At 40.8% G+C, this 27802-nt stretch overlaps 2 protein-coding genes across 2 annotated transcripts; both read right to left on the bottom strand.

The window, feature by feature from the left end:
• Positions 1-288: 288 nt before the first annotated feature.
• LOC116410971 (centrosomal protein of 162 kDa-like) lies at positions 289-19512 on the bottom strand. The gene is made up of 15 exons (XM_031902716.1): positions 19249-19512; positions 18453-18596; positions 17350-17462; positions 16749-16857; positions 16319-16417; positions 13001-13022; positions 9292-9455; positions 9055-9159; positions 7615-7842; positions 6300-6698; positions 5768-6087; positions 4811-4952; positions 4164-4262; positions 1419-1553; positions 289-595 (listed from the first exon to the last, which is right to left on the bottom strand). The coding sequence occupies exons 1-15, from the start codon at positions 19450-19452 to the stop codon at positions 593-595; spliced, it is 2286 nt and encodes a 761-aa protein (XP_031758576.1). The 5' UTR covers positions 19453-19512; the 3' UTR covers positions 289-592.
• Positions 19513-20195: 683 nt separating this feature from the next.
• Positions 20196-26547, bottom strand: LOC116410937 (centrosomal protein of 162 kDa-like). The gene is made up of 3 exons (XM_031902611.1): positions 26351-26547; positions 25906-25987; positions 20196-20329 (listed from the first exon to the last, which is right to left on the bottom strand). The coding sequence occupies exons 1-3, from the start codon at positions 26466-26468 to the stop codon at positions 20287-20289; spliced, it is 243 nt and encodes an 80-aa protein (XP_031758471.1). The 5' UTR covers positions 26469-26547; the 3' UTR covers positions 20196-20286.
• Positions 26548-27802: the final 1255 nt, after the last annotated feature.

Genomic DNA, 27802 nt, shown 5'->3' with positions numbered 1-27802 from the left:
ACCTCAAGTGTACATTCTTCAACCAGCATTCCCCTCCTACATTTTTTCTACACTTCAGCCACTCTTTGTATCTATTTTATGTCTAGGTCTGGGAACTCTACCACCTGTGTTCAAATTGTTGAACATTGTTATTCCTACATTGCTATACTTACCAGATTGTACCATTAGCCAGAAAGGACATTTCTACAGAAAAAGAAATAACCTCGCACAAGAGAATTGGGTGCACAATATGTGTATAATATAGTTACAAGTGAAAAAGGAAGATACAAAATTAATGGCACACCAATGTTAAAAATAAAATCAAACTTTATTAAATTGATTTAAAAACAATCCATGAGTTTTTCAAGCTTACAGCTATATTAGAACTCAGCAATAATCTTGGCAAATATCTAATCTTCAGGTAAAACATATAACTTAATATTATTTTCAATTTTTTTAAATAAATATTTAAGAACGGGCAGCACAGTGGCTCAGTGGGTAGCACTTCTGCCTTGCAGCGCTGGGGTCCTGAGTTCAATCCAAGTCAGGGCACTCTCTGCAAGGAGTTTGTGTCTTCTCAAGTACCTTGTCGTAAACTGACCAGCAGTTGGCGCTACTGTAACAAAATTAATTCATATTAACAGAACATAGTTTCCTTATTAGACTAAATAATCATTGAAATTAAAATAGAATTCATGTAAATTGCAAACATATTTAGAATAGCACTCTCACCAATTTTACATTTACTTATTTTAAAGGCTTACTTATTCTTTAAAGCCTTTCATTTTTGGTTTAAGGCAGTGCTATGTGTGTAGCATGAAACACAGAAATACCTTCTTATTCCAGAAGGCTTCACACAATCATGTAATTGCTATTCTGAAAACTTCAGTAAAAGCACTTTTTTTAAAAAAAAGTTTTTCTTTAATGTTTCAAAATTGAGTTTTTCATAATACCTTTTGTATTTTTTTGCAAATCAGATTAAATGTCTCTTGTATATCTTTCTGAGTTGGCCACCCCAGTTCAATCAGAGATGCAATCCTGTCTGCTCTGTGCATACACAGTTCCCTGCACTTCTATTTCCATGCCTGGCACTGAAGGACACAAGCCAGCATAGATCAGCCCTCCAGCTGACATGATGTTCTGATAAAACTGAGGATTTCAGTTGGTTTGCAGACACACAGCAGGAAGGCTGGCATATTACTTTTTATAAGTCAGGAGCTAAAAGAAGCTTTAACCTAATATAATACCAGATATATAAACAAGTACAATTAGCTGAGCTAACAAACAGGCATAAATGTTATTACATGCAATATATACCTGTATCACTGTATCACATTGAGCAGGCCAGCCTACTAGTGATTCACAAAAAGAGATTTGTTGTGATGCTTAATTTCTGTAATACTTTTCAGTTACTTTTGTGTATAAACATAGGACCTTACCTGTTGAAGCTCCTGTTCCCTCTGTAAATGTCTTTTTTCCATATATTTTATCTTATGTTCCAGTGCTAAAAAGTCTTTCATTTCTGGAGTGTAACGCTCTTTTGCTTCTTTTAACTCCTCCAAGAGTTTTACCACCTTTAATATAAAACCCCCCAAAAAGACGAAGAATCAAATAATAAATTTGAACATGCTGATTAATCTGAGAGATGATTTAATATTGGTGTGCCAATATATTGCTCTAGGCATTAGGCCTATATGCGGCTGGAAAGCAAATGAGGAAAAAGTCTATCAGGCCCATCACCCAAATGCCATTCAGAATCACTTACACACTGAAAAAGGTGTGAGCCTCCTACAGGTATGGGATCCTTTTTCTGAAAAACCCGTTATCCAGAAGTTACGAATTACAGGAAGGCCCATTGACTCCATAATAAGCAAATATTTCTAATTTTCAAAAATGATTTCCGTTCTCTCTTGTACTTGATTCCAACTAAGATAAAATTAAACCTTATTGGAAGCAAAATAATCCCATTTAGTTTATTTCATGCTTAAATAACCTATTTGTAGACTTAAGATATACAGATCCAAATTACGTAAAGATCCAGTATCCGGAAAACCCCAGGTCCTGAGCATTCTGGATAATGGGTCCCATACCTGTACCAAGTGCGCGTGCACACACACGCACACACACGCACACACACTAACATTTTCTTTAATTTTGAAAAAAAAATATAGCAAATTTCTTCTTGCATATTTACTTGTACACATAGGTCTCTGTTCTACTTGTCAGATATGTATTTCTTGCTTCATGCAAGATGAATATGATGTGCTATAAACATACAGAGCAAATTACCCTCTGTACCCTCAGAGTTATATTGCAATTAACTCTCTAGTAATCATTTTTTAGGCTGTTATTGGTGACAAGTGCCACTACTTACACTCACAGCAAAAGTAGCTCTGTGGGAGAGATTTGGGTTCACTTTCATTCACTATTATTATTCTGAAAAGTGTGAGTATAATACCTGAAATCTGCCCCAAAGGCCTAAGGCCAGGGGAACACGCAGTGGATCATAGGCGGAGGATATCTAGTAGAATTAAGTCTAAAACAACAGGACTTTTCAGAGTTTTTTCTTGAAAACATTTTACCACTGCTTAGTGGATTCACTGCAGACTTAAAAGTGAACCTCCCAACTATCTTTTGCGGTTGCCACTGACTTCCGGGGATACTGTGAAAAAGTGCGGATGGGAGTGATTTTTTCACCCTAAGATGTTTAGGGTGTTCATACATGCACTTCTCTTTTCCATGCACAATTAGCTTTTTCAGGGGGAAATAGTTAATTTTGGACTGAACCAAGGGTGATAGGGATAGTATAGATGCCAGATGACAACAAAACTATTTAATTTAGCTAGTGATTCAGCCTTTAGAACATATACAGGATAGTACCTGTGGGAGTGGGATAAAATCTGCAGCAAAAGTTCAGAGTTGGTAAAGTTTACAGCCTGTAGATCCTTCTTATCAGACTTCATTACTGCACTGCCTTCAGTTTGTAATATCTCCCCAGCCCTGCCTACATCTGTGCCTTGATTGGTCAATTTTACTGTCTGTCAAGAGAGCTGTGCTCTGATTGGAGAAGCAACAAAAAGAAAGATCCAATCAGAGCACGGCTAATTACAACAGAGTTTGCAAAAAAGCAAGATTTCCCAGGTATTAAAAGGTTCCAGTACAGTGCAGGAATGGAGTAAGTTTATTTATTTTTAAAGGTGCCAAAGAAGTTTAGGGAACTTACTCTAATTGAAAATCCGCCTATGCAGTGGATCATACACTGTCCTCCGCCAGTCTTTCCTACAAAGGCTGAGAAATGTGGCTCATCTGTCATGCACTCATTCCTGTAGCTCCATTGACAGGAATGGTGTCAGCCTGTGTAGAGCTACAGGCTACATACTTTTGCATTTCTACACCAATAACTTCTCTGTGTAGCCAACACAGGCTCTCAGTAAGCAGTTTGCCTTACTCTGGTACCAAGGGTTGCACCCCTTTCTGAATTTTATTTTTTATTTACTAATTACATATTTAGAGCAATGACAGATGCAGCTACTGTATTTGTCACCGAAGAAGATTGTTTCACAATATAATGCCGAAGAATTGGGACTGCTGGCTTAATCACAGGAAAATGCACTCCATATTTTTCAGCAGAATCCCTGCATGAAAATTGGTTTACATGTGGAGAGACCCATTCCTTTGCATTACAAAGGCAATTTCCTGTTGGTGACAATAGCTACACCTGTCATAGCCCTATGTATGTAAATAAAAAAATAAGCAGAAATGGATGGAACCCTTAGTACCAGAGAAAGGTAAATTGGTTACGAATAGGGGAAAAACAAGTTTTGGAAATGTTATTTTTTATCTGTTTTACACAACCAGGGAACCAGCTAATGAAGGATTCCTTTCTAATAAACCCTACTGAAAGCTGGTTGACTCAGGAATACATTTAAGAGAGACCAGGAAATACAAATACTCTTTACCTTTTATTGTAGGATGGTTTGATATCTGGCATGGTGCCGAGATTGGTGAGCAGCTAATGTGGTGCCGTTATTCAAAAAGAGACCCCATGCTTCTAAAAACCATAGGCCTGTTAGTTTGACTACTAGATTACACACTACCTAGATTACACAGAACTCCACCAATTGCAGCGGGTATCACAGTGAGTAGTCCTTGGCCTACATGAAAAGAAAATCTATGTACTGTACCTCTTTTTGTAAAGTTTCCTCTCGTATTCGGTAAACAGAAAGTGATTCTCTATCCTTCTGCAGCTCCTTCACTTGTGTTTGAAGATGCTTTATGAGTATCTAATTTAAAATAATTTAAATTATTCTCAATCTGATAAATAGCGAAAATATAAAATCTGTTAATAAACTAAAGACCTGTAGTAGAAATTGGTATACTAACAGTGAGCCATGCATTCAACCTCACTAGCACTCTTGTGGGTCAACTGAAGAAACAATATTTTAAAATCTAATGAAAAGAGGCAGGTCCAGCCTGGCAATACTTTGTATATATATTGTGGAAGAAATTAAGACATACACTGACACAGCCTTTGACTGCATATACATATCTTTATATCATCAAAAGAGAACCCTGTGCTGTATGTCAGATACTGCTAGAACTGTGCCAAGGACTTTCTTTTACAACACATAGGACACCAGGACAACACCTCTGTAGATAAAAACATTTGGTAAAAATTAGTAACTATGGCTAAAGGGTAATTTACCTGAGCAGCAGATTTCAGGGGAAAACTGTGACAACCTACAAGACATACCTACTTAACATGCATAGTGCTGCAAAAATAAATTAAACAAGATTGTAACCAAGACTGTAATTGAATAACATTCTTTACCTCCTGTGTAGATGTTTTACTGCTTAATTCAGCAACTTTAGATGATGAATGGTCAATGGCATGCTGACAAATAAGTTTTTCTACCTCTTTCTGATGTAAGAGTTTCAGGGCAGAAGCTTGCTCTGAACCTTCTTCTTTTAATCTAAAAATATAAAGATTTTTGTTGAAAAACAAAAAATTCTACCCAATAAATAATTATATAAACATCTATTTTGCTAAGCACTAAGCAAGAAATATGTTTTACCAGCCACCCTTGCTCTGCACCATGTGGCAGTAGCTAAATTTTACATGTAATTCTATTGCTAAGGAGAAACTCAAGTACCTCCCATTTTGTACAGCAAAAAAAAAAAACACACACTTTTAAAAGTCACAAACTGCCTGCAACACTGACTTGCAGCCAATTTTGTATGCATTCCACTTTGAAGCAAGCCAACTGATTTCTCTCTGTCTTGTGGTTCTGTTCTGGCCTGGGGTACCTGTGAGAGTGATCCCCTTCCTTCTTCTGTAATCTCTTACCTTAAAAACCCCGGCTAAAACTCCTGTCAGAAGAAAGCCGCACCAGCCCAGTGTAGCTGTGAGACAGTGATCCTCTTCCTTCTTCTGCCGTCACGATGTTTGCACATGCACAGTAGAGTGAAAAGCTGAACTTTAACAAGAAAGGCAACATTTTCACCCTACTGTGCATGCACTGACCCCGGGATTTGGAAGAACAAAGACAGATGAAAGGGGATCGCTCACAGCTACCCCAGGCTGGTGTATTTTTGTCCTAACAGGAGCTGGGGTATCAGGTATGCGGTTACAATCACTGGGGGGTGCCTAATATTTTAGCATCACACAGTGAATCCACTTTTCTTTACCTTTAAGTAAAGCTTCAGCAAATCTGATTAGGAAAGGGGAGGTAGTGGTGTGGTACATACATATTAATAAGTATAGCAAACTGTTCATGCCTTTACAAACCTCTTTATAGTGTTTTCTGCTTGAGATAACAAGGTTTGAAATGTCTCCTTCTGTTCATTTATCTTTAAAGACAGTCTTTCCACTTCACATTTTAATGCTGTATTTTCTGCTTGTGCATCAGAGATATGAATATCAGCAAATGTCCCTGGATGATACTGTTTCTCATCTAAAGTTCCAGGAAAATTCATATTGTCTCTAATACTTCTTTTACCAAGGGCAGAGATATCAGTTCTCGCTTGAGAACTCTTCTTATCAGCAGCTTTGATTAAAGGGTTCTTTAGGGCTCTGGCACACGGGGAGATTAGTCGCCCGCGACAAAACTCCCTGTTCGCGGGCGACTAATCTCCCTGCGTAGCCTTCACCTGCCATCCCACCGACGACAATGTAAGTCGCCGGTGGGATGGCACACGCGATGGCGCGATTTCGGGAAATCGCCGAAAAAGACTCGCGAGGTGGGATGGCAGGTGAAGGCAACTCGGGGAGATTAGTCGCCCGCGAACAGGGAGTTTTGTCGCGGGCGACTAATCTCCCCGTGTGCCAAAGCCCTTACAGACAGCATGATCATTCTTTCCTTCTGAAGTCTTTCAACAGTTTTTGTGAGGTCTTGAATCTCTATACGTTTGGCAATCAGTTCTTGGCTGAGCTTTGCAATCAGATCTTTATTAGAATGCTCTTCTACTTTAGTACCAATGTCAGACAAATTGGCTTCTTTCTTCCTTTCATTGTTTTCTAAAACTAAATTTTTTTTCCTGTGCAAATCTATTTGCCTTTGAAGGTTTTGTATTGTTGTTTGGTGAGTCTCTTTGCATATCAGCAGCTCATCCTCAAACTTTTGGGCTTTTGTTGAATTGTCAAATGGTTTTTGAGGGGGATTTATAAGTTTGTGAGTAAGCAATTCTTCAAGTTCTTTTATTCTACTTTCATACTGAATCTAAAGATAAAAAGTGTAAGAAAGTAATACGCATGCACAGAAAAACTAAACATTCCATTGAGACTCAAATGATGACAGTTGACAAAATATGAATCTGTCAGTCTCTAACAACTCTAACACATGCTATGCTATGCTGTAGTCTCTGCACAGACACATATATACATCCTATATATTTCTACAAAATGTGTTTGCCTATTTTTGTAAGGAATGATAATGTATGTAGTAAACTAAAAGTTTTAACCACTCCCACATAAGAGGAAAGGGTAAAGATCAGGCCCAGACTGGCAATGTGTGAATTCTGGAAAAGTCAGAGGGGCTGCCATAGACAATCATTATTTAGTGTTGGTTGGGGGCTGTTTGGGCCACTGTGTGCTTTAAATGCTACGGCCTATTTTTAATCCCAGTCCATGCTTGGTAAGGATAAATAATAAAAATTTCCAGTATACAAAATATAAAAGTATGTATGGAAAAATAAAAAATAAATAAAACCAAGAACAGGTAGTGACACGGAGGTTAAAACAATGGATGATATAAAGGAAAAAGGCGATGAGACCCAAACTGCAGAGTTGCAGGTACAAGTGAAAGCAGAAGACAAGGTATGGGGGTGTTTTCAAGTAGTGACCATTTTCTGACAGATCTTCAGGACACAACTCAGTTGGACTGAGAGAAAACACTGAAAACAGCTTACTTTATCAAATGAGTTAACAAGGAAACAGTTTACTGATGAAATTTTAAGTAAGATGGAATGTATTACAAAAAGCTCTAGGTCCCCTTTATTTCTACATATTCTTGAGTTTGTATTGCATTTGTATTAGTATAGAATTATTAGATAATTTGAGTATGTGGAACAGGTCTTATTGTGCTTGGGCACTTTTCTGAGTTACACATCTTCTAAGACAACATTTAAGAAAGTTACCTTGACTTTTTGGAATTGCTGTTCCATGGTGCGCAGACTTTTCTTTGATTCATCGTCTTTACTTTCAAGATCAGTTTCTAACTTTTTAACTCTTCTTTCTAAAAATGCAATGGTATTTTTTTTGGCTGAATCCTTATCATCACATTCAGGAGCAGCTGCAGCAGCAAAAGTCAGAGCAAGGATTGAATTAGGGTGTCTTCGCTTAATAATTCCCTCCATTTCCTTAACCTGTGAAAGGCACACACACAAAAATTAGTAATGTTACCCAGACCTCTTTCCATTAAATACAGAGTATCTGACAGCACTGTGCCTTGTGCCAAACCCTTAGGGGCACATTTACTAATCCACGAATCCGAATCACGAATGGAAAAAAATCGTATTGGAAACGAAAATTTCGGAAGATCGCAAATATCACGAAAATGCTTACGAAAAAATCGTATTAGTCACGATAATATCGTATTGGCGATCCGAAAGTCACGAAATTTTGTACCGAACAATTGTAAACAGTAGTAAAACCTTTCCGATTTTTCGTGCAAATGTCCGAAAAAGTCGTGCGCCGTACGAAAAAGTCGTGCGCCGTACGAAAAAGTCGTGCGGACGCCCTAAAAAATTGGCGAAAATACGCTCGGATCGTTCGTGCTTTTGTAAATGTGCCCCTTAGGGTGAAGACACATAGAGCTACTTAGTAGCAGCTACTTGTCACGGCTACTAGACACCAGAAAATATCCTGCATAGACAATACTGATAATTGCCTCATGTAACAACAAGTAGATGCTACTAGTAAGCTCTGTGTGTCTTCACACTTAATCCAGTGCAAGGAGCAGACTGCAGCTTCAATTTCTTTTGCATCTTGGGGCATATTGGATGCAATTCCTCTGAAAAATTTCTATTTGGTCGGCATAATGTCTGGCACTCGTCACCATAATGACGTGTGGTGCCTATTGATGCACTTTTGCTTAATTCAGTATAGGAGGAAGGCATCATCACTGAGCGCAACTATCCAGACATTCAAGAAGCACATTTTTATAAAAGTAATCTTTTGCAATTTGTCATGCAACTGATTGTGGCTAATTAAGTAGCCCCACAACTGCACTTGCAGTCAAAAATGACACCTAAGGTTACAGTCAAGCATGGCTGGTGTTTCACCCTGACCGCTGACACTTGCCTTAGGTGCAGTAATAGCCAGAGTTAGAGTGGAAAGAACGGTAAAACGCAGTCAGTACCGCAAAAGTTAATGTGTTTTATTGTAAAACTACATGTTTTGAGCTGTGCTCATTTTCAAGTGTTTTTCAATACTTGAAAAAGAGCATAGCTCAAAACATGTACTGTTATAATTGCTGTAAAATTTACTAACTTCTAATGCATTTCTGAAGTTACCTTTTGTATTTCAGAATGACCTTTTAATTTTACAGGGTACTTTAGATATCTGCAAAACCTCACCTGTCGCTCAAGATCTTGAATGTGCTTTGCATCAGCAGCTCTTTCTTTTGCACGCTTTTGTTGCTGTACAGACTGATTTCCAGTTTCATTTTTAAGTTTTTCAACCTACAAAAAAAATCACAATAAGAATGCTACATTTTTAAAAGTCATGCTGTTCTTTTAAACATTATACTGCTATACGTTATATATCTTTCATGAGGTTAAACAGTAGCCCATCTGGTGTATATAGCAAAATACCTGCATCTTTAGAATCTCTATTTGTTCATAGGCATCTCTGAGTCGATAGGCATCTTTGTCCAAAAGTTCCTGGCTCTCTGCAAACCACTTAAGTTTCTTGTTTAAGACATTTATTTCCTGTTTATAGGTTTCTTCCATCATTTTCATTTCATAAGATTTATCACCTAACAAAGTAATTTTGAAATTTTGTTTATTTTTCAATATTTTTAATTCAATTTAAGAATTTATTTTTAACACCAAAAAGCCTGCAAGTAAGTGAAATGTATACAATAATAAAGCATTACAAATAAAATATGATTGGACCAGGAGAGGAAGAAACATATCATTAATCTCTCATAGAAACTGCAACATGGGGGGGCGTGGCCGCATGTAGAGCAGGCAGGACGCACTGATCTGAGCTCCGGCACCGAGTGCCCGAAAATCACCCAAAAAACCCCGCATCCTAAGGCAACCAACACCCCAGGTGGACTCCCCACAACACATCCAACCTACCCCGACGCCGACCGCAGCGAAAATGGGGAAAAACAGGGCACAGCCGACAAACAAACGGCGCGAAGGAGAAATCCAAGATGGCGCCCGCAATCACACTGACGTGCCGAATGCATCCCCAGGCAAGCGCGCAGGAGACACAGCCGGCATACAGATAAGTGCGCAAGCAGCTAAAAGGCTGGAGCGCTATGCTAGGGACCCCTCCTTACACAATGCTGAGCCACAGCCTGACTCCCCATCCGCTACCACAACACAAGGGGGCACACAGACAGAGCAGGGAGACCTGAGCAAGGCCCCTTCTTCTGCACCCATAATGCATAGACACAGCAGTGAAGCACACCAGGGAGACATAGATCCTCACCTACCCCCTGCACAGCAAGCACTGATGGACCAATCTACTCTGGCAGAGATAGTTTCCCTACTCAACACTAACCATGCCATGACCATTGGCAAAATTGATGAACTCAAATCAGACTTCACTATACTGCGTCACGATATACAAAATATCAGAGAACGCGCACAAGAAGTCGAGAGGAGAGTCAGTGATATTGAAGACACAGTGAACCCCATGCCTGAGCAAATCCAGTCTATGTCACAACGCTTAGCAAACATGGAAGCCAAAGCAGATGACCTGGAAAATAGACTCAGGCGCAACAACATCAGACTAGTAGGGCTCCCCGAAAGAGCAGAAGGAGGACACCCAGAAAGCTTCCTAGAACAATGGCTGCGAGACACATTTGGACCAACGGTCTTCTCATCCGCCTTTGCAATTGAAAGGGCCCACAGAATACCGGGCAGACCTGCACCACCGGGTGCCCCACCGCGACCGCTGATAGCACGGCTCCTAAACTTCAGGGACCGAGATAGGATCCTGAGAGAAGCCCGCACCAAGGGAGACCTCATGTACGAAAACACTAGAGTGTCCATCTACCCAGACTTCTCAGTGGAAATCCGCAAACAACGCATGAAATTTACAGACACCAAGAAACGCTTAAGACAACTACAACTCCCCTACTCTATGCTCTTCCTGGCCAAGCTGCGAGTGGTGGACAATGGCCAAACACTCTTTTTTACTTCACCCCAAGAAGCAAACACATGGCTGGAACACAGACCGGCAAGATCCCCCCGCAGATAAGTATTGGTCACCTCGCCATACGAGGTCACTTACACCTGACACCCTTAGGATGCAAGCGCATATATCCTGCAAGGGCACCGGTGCTGGCAAGCCAGATACAAACACCGGGCACAGACTAAATCCATAGCCGCAAAGACTCTGGTTTCACCTCTAATACTTAATTGAACCAGTTTTAAGTTCGGGGCTAAATCCACTACAAGTTGGGCAGGGTGGTGGATAGGGTGGGGGGAAAGGGAGTTAAGCATTGCCAAACCAACCACTACCTCAGAACTAATGCAAACAGCAAGGATAAAGCGAATAATACCAGGATGGGACTGTATTTACAACGACAATTAGTGGGAGGAGGGAGGGAAAAATCCGCAACAGGGTACAAAATAACTAAAGGGAAATGTCAATGCAAAATGTGATTTTAATGTCATGGAATGTAAGGGGCCTGGGTAGCTCTATAAAAAGGGGCCTGGTCAACAAATACATAAGACGACACAACCCACATATAGTACTCCTACAGGAAACCCACCTGGATGGTAGCAAGCTCACAACACTAAAAAAACCATGGGTGGCAGCAGCTTATCACGCACCATATTCAAGCTATTCTAGAGGGGTTTCCATTTTAATTGCAAAAACGTGCACGTACTCTCTGCACAAGGTAATCTCTGACCCGGGGGGAAGATTCCTTATAATCCATATATGTATAATGGGTAAACCCTTAACAATAGCTAATATCTACATCCCCCCACCCTTCTCAGATGAAATACTTTACTCCATTATGGACAAAATAACCAAAATACCATTTGCCCCCATCATAATAATGGGAGATTTTAATAACGTAATGAATAGTGCTATAGATAGACTGCCAATACCCAACAGAGTTGACCAGACCCTTTCAAGGTGGCTAGACACCTTCCATCTAACAGACCTATGGCGGGCCCGCAATATAGGGAGCAAACAATTTACATGCTTCAATGCGGCCCACAACACCCTGTCTCGTATAGACTTGGCCTTGGGGTCCCCTGACATCGCTCAGGTCACAAATGACATACAAATAATGGCCAGAGGTATATCAGACCACTCGCCAATCATACTGAATGTACAATTAAATCCAGAACCTCAAGACAGAACCTGGCGACTAAGCCAATACTGGATAAACCACCCAGACATAGAAACCCCAATGGCCAACTCTATCGCAGAATTCCTGGTACTGAATGAAGGTACGGCAACCAAGCCAATTGTTTGGGACACCCTTAAAGCCTATATAAGGGGGGAATATATCACCCATATAGCCTACCTTAAGAAACAGCAAACCATGCAAATAGACAAACTCCAGCAACAAGCACTAGACAAAGAAGCTCAATACGTAGCGAACCCCAGCCCTGACACAATGTCAGAATGGCAGAACTCGCAGGCAGAACTCCTCCTTGCGCAAACCCAGAAAGTAAAAAAGGATATACTATACCATAAAACCAATATCCTAGAATCAGGGGACAAATGCGGCAAATTGCTAGCATACCTGAGCAGAGACCCCACCCATAACACTGCGATACCAAATATAACAACATCCACAGGTAACTATACCTCACACCCAAAATCAATTAATGAGACATTTCGGGAATACTACTCAACCCTGTACAAATCCAAATTAACAGTGGAGCCCGATGATATAGCAGCATATCTAGCCAGGATTAACTTACCTACCCTAGATGCCCAGGGCAGTCACCTGTTGGAAGCCCCCGTAACAGCACAGGAGGTGTCTGACGCTATCCAAACGTTCCCAATAGGCAAAACACCAGGAATAGATGGCCTCCCCATAGAATGGTATAGGAAATACCAAAAAGAACTGACCCCCTCCCTGGTAAGCCTATTCAATGATGTTAGAGAAGGGGCCCCCCTGCCAGACTCTATGAAAAGGGCAATGATCATAGTCCTCCCCAAGCCAGGCAAAGACCCTGGAGAATGCGCATCCTACAGACCGATATCTCTAATGAACTGTGATGCAAAAATCCTAGCAAAAATCCTTGCTAAATGCCTCAACCAAGTGATAACACAGCTAATAGAGATAGATCAATCTGGTTTTATCCCAACTAGGACCACTGACATAAACATCAGGCGCCTATTCACAAATCTTAGCGTGACCCATGACAATGCAGGCTCCAGAGTCATTGCTACCCTAGACAACGAAAAGGCATTTGATTCGGTGGAATGGGCCTACCTGTGGGCAACCTTACAAAGCATGGGGTTTAAAGAAAACTTTATGAAATGGATCAAAGCACTGTACAGGGACCCAGAAGCAACCATACGTACAAACCAAAACATATCCCTGCCCTTTGCACTCCAGAGGGGCACCAGGCAGGGCTGCCCCCTCTCACCCTCACTGTTCGCAATAGCCATGGAACCGCTAGCGACACTTATACGGCAATCACCCAGGATAGGAGGGCTCAAACTGGGAGGGGTCACTGAGAAAATATCACTATTCGCAGATGATACGCTGCTCTACCTAGCCAACCCTGAGATAGAACTTAACACAGCCCTGGAAATTATAAACAAGCACACTAACTACTCAGGCCTAAAAATAAACTGGAGCAAATCGGCAGTCTTCCCAATAGACCCACAACCACTACCCCCACCCCAACTACCCGGAGGCCTCCAATGGACTAGGGAATTTAAGTATCTGGGCATCAAAATTCAAAGAAATATTCACAAATTTGTGGAACTAAACCTACTACCCCTACTACAAACAGTAGAACAGAAAGTGAAGTCCTGGACCCGCCTACCACTATCCCTCATTGGCCGCATTAATCTCTTTAAAATGGTAATACTACCAAAATTTACATATATATTTAGACAATCTCCCACAAAAATACCAAACAGCTTTTTCACCAAAATCAGGGCGCTCCTTATACAACTATACTGGCACCCCTCCACACCAAAAATCAGCATAGCTAAACTGCAACTTCCAACCCAGGCGGGGGGTTTAGCAGCCCCAAATCTTTTTCTATATTATATAGCTGCAAAACTAACCACTGCAAACTGGTGGGCATCACCAACCCTAGATAATCCGGCCACACGCCTTGAAGCCCAGACAGTAGGCTCATACGAAGAGCTAAAGAACCTCTTATATAGGGGCTGCTCCTACACCCTAAAAGCAACCCCACTTATGAAAGAAATAGTATGGGCTTGGAATACCGCCCTCAACCTCTTTCCCAAACCACAAAACCACTGCTCTGAACACACACCGCTCTGGTGTAACCCCAAACTACAGCACCTCCAAACCATACCAGACCCCCAACTATGGGCTAACTTCCAAATCAAGTATATACAAGATATAGTCAAGGAAGGCAAGCTTCTAGATTTCCAGACCCTAAAAAATAATTTCAACCTACCAAATAGGATGTTCTTCCGATATTTACAACTGAGACATGCAGTACACGCACAATTCCAAGGAACAATCGTACAAACTACTCCCTCCCGAATAGAAGAACAAGCACACAACTGCCCACACACCAAGGCCCTCTCCCGCTCCTATGCTCTCTTGACATTGGCAAATGATACCCTATTAAACAAACTCTATAACAAATGGCTAATAGATATACCAGATATGAATAAAGAGCAATGGAAGGAAACCCTTGATTCAATCTTTGACTATATAGTGGCCTCAAGAGATAGGCTAATACAGTATAAATTTTTGCACAGGGCATACATCACACCCAAAGTATTAGCAAAGATATCTCCATCCCAGGTAGACGAATGCCCCCGCTGCCACCAATCCCCAGCAGACTTCATCCACATGGTCTGGACCTGCAACAAAATAGTGAGCTTCTGGACCGAGGTGGCAGACTATATATCTGATCTAACCAGCACCCCCATTACGGTAACACCATCCGGAATACTACTAAACCAAATCACTGATCTAGCACCAACAACTGCAGAAAGAGCTCTCATTTCTATTCTGTTAGCATACGCCCGTAAGTCTATCACAATGAAATGGAAAGCCCACTCAGCTCCATCCTTACAATTCTGGGTAAGCCAAGTCAATCAAGCAATGCCCACTTATAGACTGCTATATATCAGAAGAGGATGCCCAAATAAATTTGAGAAAATCTGGTCCTCGTGGCTAGACAAACACAACATAGAAAATTGACACCACCCCAATAACAGTGCAAACCTAGTATTAGAAACGAAAAACGAGTGTTGACCCCCCTCCTCCTCCCCCCCCCCACAACTCAACCACACAATGACCCCTCCATCCTACCATTCTGGTTTAGAAAATCTAGGAACAAGCGTTGGCAATGCATAGTTTATAGTTTTGTTAAGGTAGTAGTTAAATGTAGATGTATAAAATACAAAAACAGTGGAACTCAGAATTACAGGGTTTGTAATGTTACAGCGAGATCCATCAAATCAAAAGTAATGTCACAAAAGTTTGATATATGCTTTGTACCATAAGATCTCTCCTTTGATGTCCTGATTGGTAACTATGTCTGTAATCTGTTTCTAAATAAAACTCAATGGTTAAAAAAAAAAGAAACTGCAACATGGAAGGGGGATTATCTGAGCACTGGTCATCAAATTATCTAAGTAGTTTCAAAGGTTTACAGTTCAAACATCAGTTTTCTTTACAGCACAAATTATCACTGGTGGCTTTGTTCAACAGATAAATAGTAAATATAGTCTGAAGTGGTGTTGTGACACAATATCAAAACATTTAACTATTGAATAAACCCAATAGGATTGTTTTACCTCTAATAAGGATGAATTATATCTTAGTTGGGATCAAATACAAGGTTCTGTTTTATTACCACCGGTATGGGACCTGTTATCCACAATGAGTCTTTCTGTAATTTGGATTCATACCTCAAGGCTACTGAAAAATGATTTAAACATTAATTATACCCAATAGGATTGCTTTGCCTCCAATAAGGATTAATTATATCGTATTTGGGATCAAATACAAGGCACTGTTTTATTATTACAAAGAAAATGGAAACCATTTTAAAAAATTAGAATTATTTGCTTATAAATGTAGTCTATGGGAGAAAGCCTTTTTGTAATTCGGAACTTTCTGGATAATGGGTTTTCTGTATAACGGATCCCATACCTGTACTTTGTACTTAATGGTAACTAAGCTGTATGAATTACTGGAGGCAAATCAATTTGGTTTATTTAACATTTTAAAGATTTTTTGGTATAGAAATCCAAATTACATTATAATCCATTTCTGGTAAATCAAAGGTATATCTTCCTTAAGAAAATACATTTTATTTTGTAGAGATCTGTAGAACTTTTTGTCCCAAGTTTTCAATGTGTTTTATGTGGATCCCTATGACTAAGTGAATGGGTAAAGAATACTTTTCTAAGAAAAAAAGAAGAAAAAAAAAATTACCGGAGGTGAGAGAGCAGAGTTTTTACATTGTCTCTTTCCTTCCTCATCTGCATCAAATCTACTTCCAGAGCCTGTTTGTCTTGCTTCTGCCTGGAAATCTCATCAAGCAAATTGGCTTCTCGCTTCTTTGGGATTCAAATGTCATTTGTTAGTGCCAATACAAAAAGTTCACTGGTAGGAATATACAACAACATAAATATCAACATGACGTGTCATGTAATAATGCTAATATTAACATATATTATAGGAGTCTAAATAAAAACCAATTGGTTCCATTATGTGAGCCCAAGAAGTGAAACTATGCTGGAAGTCAAGTGCATCCCTTGGTGTGATCTTAAACTTTAATGGTTTAGAGAGAAAGAGAAGTGTTTATATTCAGGATCAGGCAGGAATTAAAACACAGTTTTACTAAGTATGTAGGAAAGATGATGCATAATATGAATAAAAGACAATTACCTGGACAGTACGCAGTTCAACCAATAAGTCTGTAAAGCTCTGACTATTACATTTTTCAGAATTATCTTGTGGACGCTGGTGGCTTATTGTGACTTTACTCAGCTGCTCTCTAAAACAAATACAATTCAAATTGATTACTCATGATAACTGCGATAAAAACGATAATTAATTCTAAGCACATTTGCAATAAATATTGCACATTTTTAACACTTTAAAGTTATTTATAAAAGTAATTTCTATTAGCAACAGTATCTCTTTGTCCATTGCTATTCCCGGAACTATTGGTTCTGAATAAATGTACCCTTGAAATAATGTAGCTACAGTAGTCAAGCTCTCCTCCAGCCAAGACTGCTTTGTAACAAAGTGTTGGACACCTCTGCGACCCTCCTTTACAGGGCTGTTAATCACATAACATGCTAGCTACTGTGGGAAATGGAGTCGTGGCTGGGGAAGAGATGGATCTTTCTACAATGTTTCAGTAGTCTGTGTAGTCAGAACCAGTAGAGCAAAGAATAGCATCCAAAAGAAGCAGCTATAACACTCCAATACAAAGCCAAAAACAAAGCAAGGAGCATATTTCTTTTTAGCTCTCATAATATACCTTAGAGAAAGAAGGTTAGCTTTTAATGACTGATTCTCTTGGAACATTAATTCTTCATTTTGCTTATTTCTGATTTGAAGCTCTTTGACTTGTTGATACAGTCTTTCATTCTCCTGATAAAAACAGACAGCAACAGGCAGCATAATAAAAAACACATCAAAAAATGGTATTTGTGATTTCCTTTAAAATTTGCTTGGGAGGAATGGCAGTGTAGACTGAAAAGATCACTTTATACATAAAAATGCAACAAATATAGAGTTTCATCACAGGAAATCAATAAAAGGAACAGGGGCAACTGCTGTCAAGGAAAGGCTAGAGTGCTAATGAGGGGCCTTAAAGTATGTGAGCTTATAAAGTGTGGCCCAAGTGTGGGGCTATGATCTCATTTTTTTATAATATCAATATAAATGCTCCCCTGAACTCTCTAACTGCATGGAATCCAAATACAGGTTTATGTTCTCAATATTTATAAGCTACATAATATATATAGGTATAATAGTGTCCATGGATTCAAGTTTCTTTGTGGGCTGACTTAATTCACTGGAATATTCGATATATTAACAAACTCACCTTCAAACTCATACTACCTCCCTCTCTTCCTCCAAACAGCCCCCCAGACATACACATACCGTCTAAATTCCACCTAGAGACAATCTGCCTTTTTTATACTCCTATATAGGCCTATAATTCCAATACACCCCTTTAGGACCTAAACACCAGACCTTGCACAGCATTAACAACCTACTTTAATGCACTCATGAATTTAGCTTTCAAAAAACTTTTGCCAAATTATTTATTTTCTCTTTTCCCTGACTGAAGATGAAATGTGGAAAATTGCCTCTTATCTTAACTCCAGATCCCTTGCTCCCATTCCTTCCAAGCTTTCCAGCAAACCCTAGCCCCCTTTCGCTATGGTCAAAGGATGAGGCATCCAATGATGTGAAACGCACTGGAGGGAAAAGCTCAAGGACCATGGAGACCACTGTGGTATATCAGTGATTTTTGTATACATTTATATTTTTTTGGTGCATCAAAAAAATGTTTTGTGTGTGACATACTTGTATTGCTTCTGATATAGACACAGAAACATGTAGGATAAATACCTGCTGATAACCGTGGAGGAGTTTTTCCTGCTTCTCTATTTCTTTGCGTATTTGTTGTATCTTCTCATCTGTCACAGGATCCTTTGGGTCACCAAGATTTACCTTATTTATGCTTTTTATGTTTTTATCTTCCATAGCGTGTAACTAAACAAATGCATAAAATGACAAACATTAACAACTACTGAAGTAACAACTACTGAAAAATGTAGGTTAACTAACAGCAATTTTATTATTAATGAATTTAAAATATTTTTAGTTCTGTCTGTCGAGTGTACAAAAATACTGCAACAGTAGTGAATTAAATTGGTGATGTTCCCCCCAAAAAACACTTGGTTTAGCACTATTGTATATATTATGTGTACATTATGCATTCTATATTTTATAGGGGTATAGTGAAAATACATATAAGTATTTATGGGCTTTGCAGGGGCAAATGCCTTTTCCCCCTTTCGTCATTGTTTTGGTGGGGCATATATGACACACACAGTCTCTCAGGAAACAGCCACAACTCTCAAATAACAAATGAGCAAGTGTGTCATAATCTGTAAAATTTATTTGCAAAGGCAAATCTTTTTGTTTTTAGACTTGAGAAACATGACAAAATGTCACATGTGCCCATACACCCTTAAGAACAGATAAGAATAATTCTGTGGTTAGAAAATATTAAGGTACAAGGCAAACAGTAGGCTATGAAGCACACATTATTGAATACATTTAAACAAAGCTGCCTGTAAGTTTCTTTTGAAGACAAACGACATTATTATTCTTATATATTTATTATTAGAAATAAACGTACCTTTGTTAGAAGGATATAATTTTCCTGTTTACGGTGCTGAAGATCTACCTCATATTTTGTTTTTAAGTCTTCTATTTTCTCCAGAAATTCTTCCTCTTTTTTTAAGAACTCTTCTCTAAGAATGTTAGAATGTGTTTGATCTGAGTTTAATTTTTGCTCTATGTTCTGCAGTTTCAAAAACATATTGAGTTCAGCATCACTCATGTTTAAGGACTGAGGAGCATTGCTATCTACATGGAATCCGGATGCGCTTCTAAAAGAATCAGTCTGCAAAGAAACACAATGATTTTAAAGTAGCATACATCTACTAACTAACACTAACATCTAATGATATGCAAAAAAGATTTTTGACCTGCAAAACAACAAAAACCTAAGAAAAAAAATAATAAATTAATGGTTTTTTTGGAACTTTAAATTTGCACCATTATAAAAAATTCATTTTGCTAATTATGTAGCAGAGACTCTTTCCCTGCAGTTGACTGGGGGACACAGGAGGCCAATGGGGGTAAAGCTCCATCCACCAGGAGGCAGGACATAAACTACAATTTTTTATCCTTTTCCCTAAGGTGTTATACTGTAGCAGTGGAGCACTTCATGAATATAGCCAGCACCAATCTCTAATTCTTTCCCTGGATATTGTGAGAGCACATAAGAAGGGGTGAGTCTGTGCAGAGATATACACATTATTTATTGGTCTTTTCATCACAAAATTATACCCAGTGTGTCAAAAAACAAGCAAAATTGTGAGTCTAAGTTTGGATGTTGTAATTTTTGGCAGTAGGTGCTATACTGACATGCATGTATTGAATCAGGCCACTGTGGGAACACTATAATTAACACCAGCTTGAGGGCCTCCTGTATTATAACGTAGACTTGTTAGTTATCAGAAGAAGATGCAAACATTGAGCACAATTATGTGGAAGTGCAGCTTTGAATGCAAGTACCTTTAATGAATGGTATAAATACACCCTCTGACTGTATACACTCTTCTCTTTGTGTTGTACAGTATAATCATTTCTGCTTTGCTTTGGAATAGTTTCAGTGCCTGCAAACCTTAGGATCCTGGTGGAAGATAATGCACCTGCATTTCAAAGCAAACAAATTTCAAATTGATGCACACCAAACATACCTTATGTTTTGGACAAGTCAAATTTAAGTGCATTTTATGGCCTTTACATTTTACAAAAAAAGTGGATCTATGCCAGGCACAGTAAGTAATAAGCCATTACGGCAAACTTCAACCTGAAAACGAATTTGTCCTATTTCAGACTTTATAGAGATGGGTTAATTGTAGGTTTCGGAACTTGTGACCTATGCCTCAATACACAAGGTACTACATATGTATTAAATTTTAAACAGGTGGGGTCCAATTATAAACAGTGGGCAAATTTGCATATGGGTAGTAACCCTCGCCAATCAATAAGTGATGGCTTTTTTCATGTAGCTGTAGGTTGAATAATGAAAGCAAACATTTTATTGGTAGCACAGTCTTTAAAAATGAGCCCTAGTGTCTTCAAGAGCTGTTTCATCCATAATGTTCATATTGTAATGAACATTAATGTTCATTATGTAAGTTTTAACATTAGTGATGAGCAAAAATTTTCACCAGGTTTAGCTTTGAAAAAGCTAACAAACAGGGGGTTATTAAGATAATAATAGATAAATACAAAGTATATCAATAAATAAAAAGGAGATTTTGTGTACTCACCGTTAAATCTCTTTCTCTCCAGTCGCTTGGGGGACACAGGAACAGTGGGGTATAGCTGGTACCACTAGGAGGCAGGACACAACAATACAAAGAAGAACTAGCTCCTCCTCCGCTGGCTATACCCCCAGCAGGCGGAGCCCAGTTCAGTTTAGTACCAAAGAAAGAACAGGCGTGTAAATGTAACTTGGAACAATTTTAACTATTTAACGGTTACTATAAGGAAAAACGGTAATACCAGACCATGTCTGAAGTTCTGCTAGGTCTCTATCCAGGGAGGGAAGTCCTGTGTCCCCCAAGCGACTGGAGAGAAAGAGATTTAACGGGGAGTACACAAAATCTCCTTTTCTCCACTGTCTGCTTGGGGGACACAGGAACAGTGGGGACGTACCAAAGCCGTCCCCGTGATAAAAGGGTGGGCATGAGACCTAGGTGTGAGCTTCCACTGCGGCTTGGAGAACTTTCCTGCCGAAGCGGGTGTCATCTGCCCCAAAGGTATCGAATTGGTAGAATTTTATGAAGGAGTGGACAGAAGTCCACGTGGCTGCCTTGCACAGCTGTTCTGCTGATGCTTGGTTCCGGAAGGCCCAGGATGTACTCATACCCCTGGTGGAGTGGGCCTTGATGCCCAGTGGAGGAGTCTGGCCCTGGGCAGAATATGCTCGCTGGATAGCTTGTTTGATCCAACGGGAAATGGATGCCTTGGTAGCAGGGGCCCCCTGTCCTGGCCCAGAGAAGAGGACAAAAAGAGAGTCCGACTTGCGGAATTCGTGGACCCTATGGAGATAGAATTTGAGAGCCCGGACAGGATCCAGGGAATGTAGGGCCACCTCCTTTGGGTTGGAGGGTGTCGGGCAGAAGGTTGGTACTGTGATCTCCTGGTTGAGGTGGAATGTCGAAACCACCTTAGGTAGGAATGGAGGAACGGTGCGGAGTACTGCCCTGTCATGATGGAATACTAGGAAGGGTGCCTTGCAGGATAAGGCACTGAGTTCTGAGACACGTCTTGCTGATGCTATTGCGAGCAGGAAGACCGTCTTCCATGTGAGCCACTGAAGCGGAATCGATGCAAGAGGCTCAAATGGGGGTCGCTGGAGGGCCTGTAACACCGCTATGAGGTCCCATGTTGGAGATGGGGTTCTGAAGGGCGGCGCCACGTGAGCTACCCCTTGGAGAAAGGTTTTGACATCTGGTAGGAGTGCTAACCGTTGCTGAAAAAGGATAGACAGGGCTGAAACTTGCGACTGTCCCTGGGAGCCCAAGGACAGACCCATGGATAAGCCGTTCTGCAGAAACTCCAGGATGTGAGGAACTGATAAGGTTTCGAAGTCTGCGTCATTCTGGTTGCACCAGCCTTGGTATGTCGCCCATACCCGGTGGTATGTTCTGGCAGAGACTGGTTTACGTGGTGCCCGCATGGTGTGCACCACTGCATCCGACAAACCTTTTTGCTTCAGAATGCGGGTCTCAAGAGCCACGCTGTCAAGCTGAGGCTGGCTGGGTTTGGGTGCAGTATTGGGCCTTGAGATAGAAGGTCCGGCTGCGGAGGTAGGGTCCAAGGCTCCTCCACCGATAGGTCGACGAGGTCTGAAAACCAGGTGCAGCGAGGCCACCTGGGCGCTATGAGGATGAGTGTAGTGTGCTCCATCCGGAGCTTTTTTATGGTCCTGGGGAGGAGAGGAAGAGGAGGAAAAGCGTAGGCGAGGTGAAAATCCCAGGGGGATGTTAGAGCGTCGGCCCCCGATGCCAGGGGGTCCCGGTACCTGGCGAAGAAGTTTGGCACCTTTCGGTTTTGCCTTGTCGCCATAAGATCCACCTCTGGCATGCCCCATTTTAGCGTTATTTTGTGAAGGTTCTCCCAGGGGCTTTCCTGCCACAAGGTGGTCGACTTGTAACCACCAGGAGAGGGACACTCTCGCTTGGTGGGTTAGGCTGATTTCCATGTGTAGGGATTTCTGTTTCCAGGCAGATAGTATGTTCCTCTGAAGTTCCCTGAGGTAACATTGGGCAAAAGGCACCGCTTCGATGGTGGACACCATGACGCCCAGGACCCTCATGTAGAATCTGACTGTGTGAAGAGGTTTGGACAGAAGGGATCTGACCAGAGATTGGAGGTGGAGCGCCTTGGAGTGTGGTAGTGAGACTCTCTGCGCCTGGCTATCGAACTGCATGCCAAGGAAGACCATCGACTGGCTGGGGACCAGGGAGGACTTGGCTAGGTTGATGCACCAGCCCAGGTCCTGCAGGGTGGTCATTGAGGACTGGAGCGATCGTTGGGCCTCCACTGGAGAGGAAGCCTTGATGAGAAGGTCGTCCGGGTAAGGGGTTATTGAAATCCCCTTGTTCCGAAGTACTGCTGTGGCTGCCGCCATGATTTTGGTAAAAACGCGGGGGGGGGCGACGTCAGGCCGAATGAGAGAGCTGTGAATTGGTAGTGGAAATTCTGGAATGCAAAGCGCAAGAATCTCTGATGGGGAGGGAAAATGGGCACGTGTAGGTATGTGTCCTTTATGTCGAGAGATGCTAGGAACTGTCCCGGTAGCATTGCCGCGATGACAGACCTGAGAGACTCCATCTTGAATTTTCGAAAACGGATGAAGGTGTTGAGTTCCTTGAGGTCCAGCACTCGGCGGACCGTGCCGTCCTTCTTGGGGACTACGAAGAGGTTGGAGTAGTATCCTTTGAAACGTTCTCCTGGAGGTACAGGAACAATTACCTCCTAGTGCAAAAGTTTGGAGATTACGTTTTGGAAGGCTCTTCGTTTGGTTGGTCCCTGTTGAAGTCTGGACATAAAGAAGCGGGAGGGAGGTTGTGCTGAAAACTCGAGGTGGTAGCCTAGCGACACAACCTCGTGAACCCAGGTGTCTTGCGTGATGTCAAGCCAGGCCTTGGCGAAAAAACGAAGTCTTCCCCCGATGGATGTGAGACCCAGTGGAGGAGGTACACCGTCATGCCATGGACTTATCGGATGGTTTGGTGATGGGCTTACGGTTGTGCCAGGAGGTTCTGGGCTTGTCACCGAAGTGGCCTCTACCGGATGTGGACTGACGTGGGGAGGACGGTCTTGTGTTTTTGTTCTGTGAGGGATGAAAAAACTTTCCTCTGCGAGAGGAATAGCTTGGTTTAGGTTGCGGGAGCAAGGTACTTTTGCCTCCTGTGGCTTGGCTAATAATTTTGTCAAGGTCAGGGCCAAAGAGAAGTTTTCCTTTGAATGGGAGGGAGGTTAGTGATTTCTTAGAGGAGAAATCCGCTGACCAAAGTTTTAGCCAGAGAGATCTACGGGCCGCCACTGCAAGGGCAGAGGTTCGGCTTGTGACCTGGGCCCCGTCCAGCGAGGCCTCGCAGATGTACTCATTGGCTTCCTTGATTTGTGAAGCCTATTGGGACAGCTCGCGGCTCGGAGCACCGGAGAGGATGGCCTGCAAGAGGGAGTCTGACCAAGACTGTACCGCTCGGCTGACCCAGGCTGTGGCCAGGATGGGGCGAAGGGCAGTACCCGATGCGGTGAACTGGGAACGTAGTAACCCCTCTTACCTAATTTCTTATCCATGGCAACCTTGAAGGAGGAGGCATCGGGGACAGGTAGGGCTGTGGTCTTAGACAGGTGAGAGATACAAGGAATAAAACCACTATTTGGTGTATTTTCCACCAGTGTTTAAGATGGGAAACATGCAGCTAATGCTGTTTTCATGGAAGCGGCTTAGGAAAAGCCAGATAAGTTAGTCTTACAGTAAATGGAGGGTTAGTAGGATAGGTTCCCCATTCCGTACTCACTGTCTGAACTCAAAAATTCACTTTTCTCTAGCATTTTCTCAGCATTCCATTGTAGAATATTGTGTAACTTATCTTTATCTTGAATAATCTTAGCTGTGTACTGGTGTGTATTGTAATCTGTGTTCAAGTGGCTAATGGAAAATAATACATATGTTGTTTATAAGGAGCCACTATTAAATGGATATAAATATATACACAAGAATTTTCAACGTGTCCCCATTATTTGCTCACAAACATTATCAACAAAATTTTGTTACATTAAAATCAATAAATTTACCTTGTTTTAAAATAGTGGACAAGGTGGTGTTAGGAATTACATTTATTACAAATTCTCAGTGCAAAAACCATTCTAGCATTCAAAGACCCCCTTTTAAAACCTCCTTTACCTTGTCACTCATTTTGTTTAAGCCAGGCAATGCTCAGAACAGAGCACCAGAACTTTAGAGAAATAGCTAATGTCCATGTTCCTTGATTGTTCAGGAAACAGTTGAGTGTGAAAATATGCTGCAGATATAACTCACTTTGTGTATAGCTGCACAAGAGCTATTTTAGTTGCAGTACTCTGTGTTTAATAGACAAAGAGAAATCCTACTTTCATATTTGTTTTAAGGAAGATATCTAACCAACAGATGGTACTAAACAATGTGGTCTCATATCACCTTCAGAGTAATATTCAGAGTAACTCAAAACCATTCAGTACCAAAGATAACCAACAGATGTCTCTAAATGAAGATTAGGCTCAGATCTCATGAAATTTGCCAGAACATGCACATTTTGCAACTTCTTTCATCTGCAGGTATGTTTTTACTCTCCATCTCTGCGCTAGAAGTGTAGAAACGTTTCTGGAGATGAAAGAAGCTGCCCTGCATATAGTTAAAAGCCAGGCACACATTTACAAAAAACATTTTATTTTGCCTATGACAATACTGTGGGGACAATACTGTGCCTGCTATGAAATGTTTAGGCATTTAAAGAGTGTTGCCTATGTCTTGTAGTTAAACTAATTGTACAGCTTCTGATGATCTAGGGAAGGCAAGACAAGATCAAGCAACAGGTTGTTCTAAGCAGCGGGTTCCCATAACAAAGGTGAATAGGGAATAGATCACTAAGGCATTGTGCAAGAATCAGATGAAAGTTATGTAGTGGATACTAATTCAAGTTATTTATCATAAACTTACCATAAAGAATTTACATCATAGTCAAGCTCACTGGGTGTTTTCCCTCTAATAGGCTGCATCAATTCATCCATTGTGGGTATATCTAGACATTTGTATAATAGGTTATTTGATTAAGAAATACTGCATACATATAGTATATATTGCTATAAACATTCACAGAACTTGAAGAGCCCAATGTATTGGACAACACTTGTAGTAGTAAAATGCTTGCATGTGTCTGTATATTTAGTTACTTTTTTAACTGCATCATCTTCTTTCACAAATCTACAGTAGTTTTGACTTGCTGTATTTCTAAATACACCCTCTGAATCAAAGAGATACTCATTTACACCATATTGCCTGAAGGTGTTTGACCAGAAACTTACTCTAAGTCATAGGAGATCTTATATAAAGTGAAGCAAAGGCAAGAAATGTGTAAGGGAAATTAGGCCACTGTACCACTTACCTGACTCAGCAGTGGATAATTTTTTGAGGCTTTTTTCATTTGAGTTTGGGATATCTTCGAGGGCCGTGTTTGTATGCTCCGTTGCCTTATCACTTTTGTGTTCGTCAGTATCTTCCATTGACTGTATACGGTTGTATGCTATTTGCAATGCTTCAACATCACTATTACTGTATGCATAGGAAACAACTAAGGACAAAGTATATATATATATATATATATATATATATATATATATATATATATATATATACACAGACAGACAGATAGATCATTTTATGAGAACACTGAATATATGTGGCATGCAAGCAATTTATGTTACATTTATGGTGGTAGATTGAGTGATACATGAACCACTGCTAAAAAGACTGAAAATTTAATCAATCAGTGTATATATATCTTCAGTCAACAGGTTTATGTTTAAGGCTACTCCCTCTCATAATATCTCAAAATAATTTTGATCACCCCAGTCCAATAGAAAAGAGGTAATAAAACCCTTGAGGGCCATTTACAACCACACAGTTGAGCTTGTGCAAATTTCCCTACTATGTTTCCCTAGTCATTTGTAAGTTAACTCCATTTATTAAAGATACTTGCTTCAAAATACAGTCTTTGCACTTCTGTATAGTGGTGCAAGGTGGTGCACAGGTCTTCCAGCCTCCCATTCCAAATTGAGTGCAGTTGTGCCTACTGACACAGAGGAACCTTAGAGCTACTGCCTTGCTCAGTCCAGAAAGTAGTTCCAGGGTTCCCTCAGCACTGTATGTTAATAGTCACAGCTCACTTGTGCCTAAACAATTAGGCTCGCCAATTGTGTCCAATTTACTGCAAAGTGCAAGTGCAACTGCATTCATTTTGATGCATCATTTTGATGCATCTACCACAACTGCATCAGGTGTAATGTCCCCCATGCAAGAGCAACAATACTGGTATTCTGGGTAAAAAAAAAAAATATTGGAAAAAAACATAGCAATTGTTCTTGATATTGCACTTTGCTCACTGTAAATGACTTTCTGTCCCTGTAGAATTAAAATAATTGTGTAAACAAAACATGCAGCTACTCCAGGGATCCTCCTTACAAAATCCTGTTAAGGCGATGGCACAAGGAGCTTACTGATGCATTGCTGAGTGTTAATCACCTGACTTGCACAGGCAAGTACCAATCAGATTGGTTACCAATTAGACCAACAACCACCCACTGCTGTTAAGCTAGGAATCTCCCTGTTTGCCTTTGCCCTTAGGCTGGTGCTACACTGGGCGTATGGCGTATATTTTCGGCAAGCCGAAAATCACTTGCTGAAAATACTGCCAAACACTCCTACCTGTGCCTGCACCGGAATGAATGAAATATGCTTGGGGTTAGGCACATGTAGCCGATATCTGCCGAAGATATGAAGTCTTGCGTTTTTTAGCGGATATCGGTTGCATGTGCCTGCACCCAATCGTATTTCATTC

This window comes from Xenopus tropicalis, chromosome 5 (assembly GCF_000004195.4).
Source record: "Xenopus tropicalis strain Nigerian chromosome 5, UCB_Xtro_10.0, whole genome shotgun sequence".
NCBI lineage: Eukaryota > Metazoa > Chordata > Amphibia > Anura > Pipidae > Xenopus > Xenopus tropicalis.
Note: the sequence above shows the minus strand (reverse complement) of the source record. Positions and strands in the feature narration are given on the sequence as shown.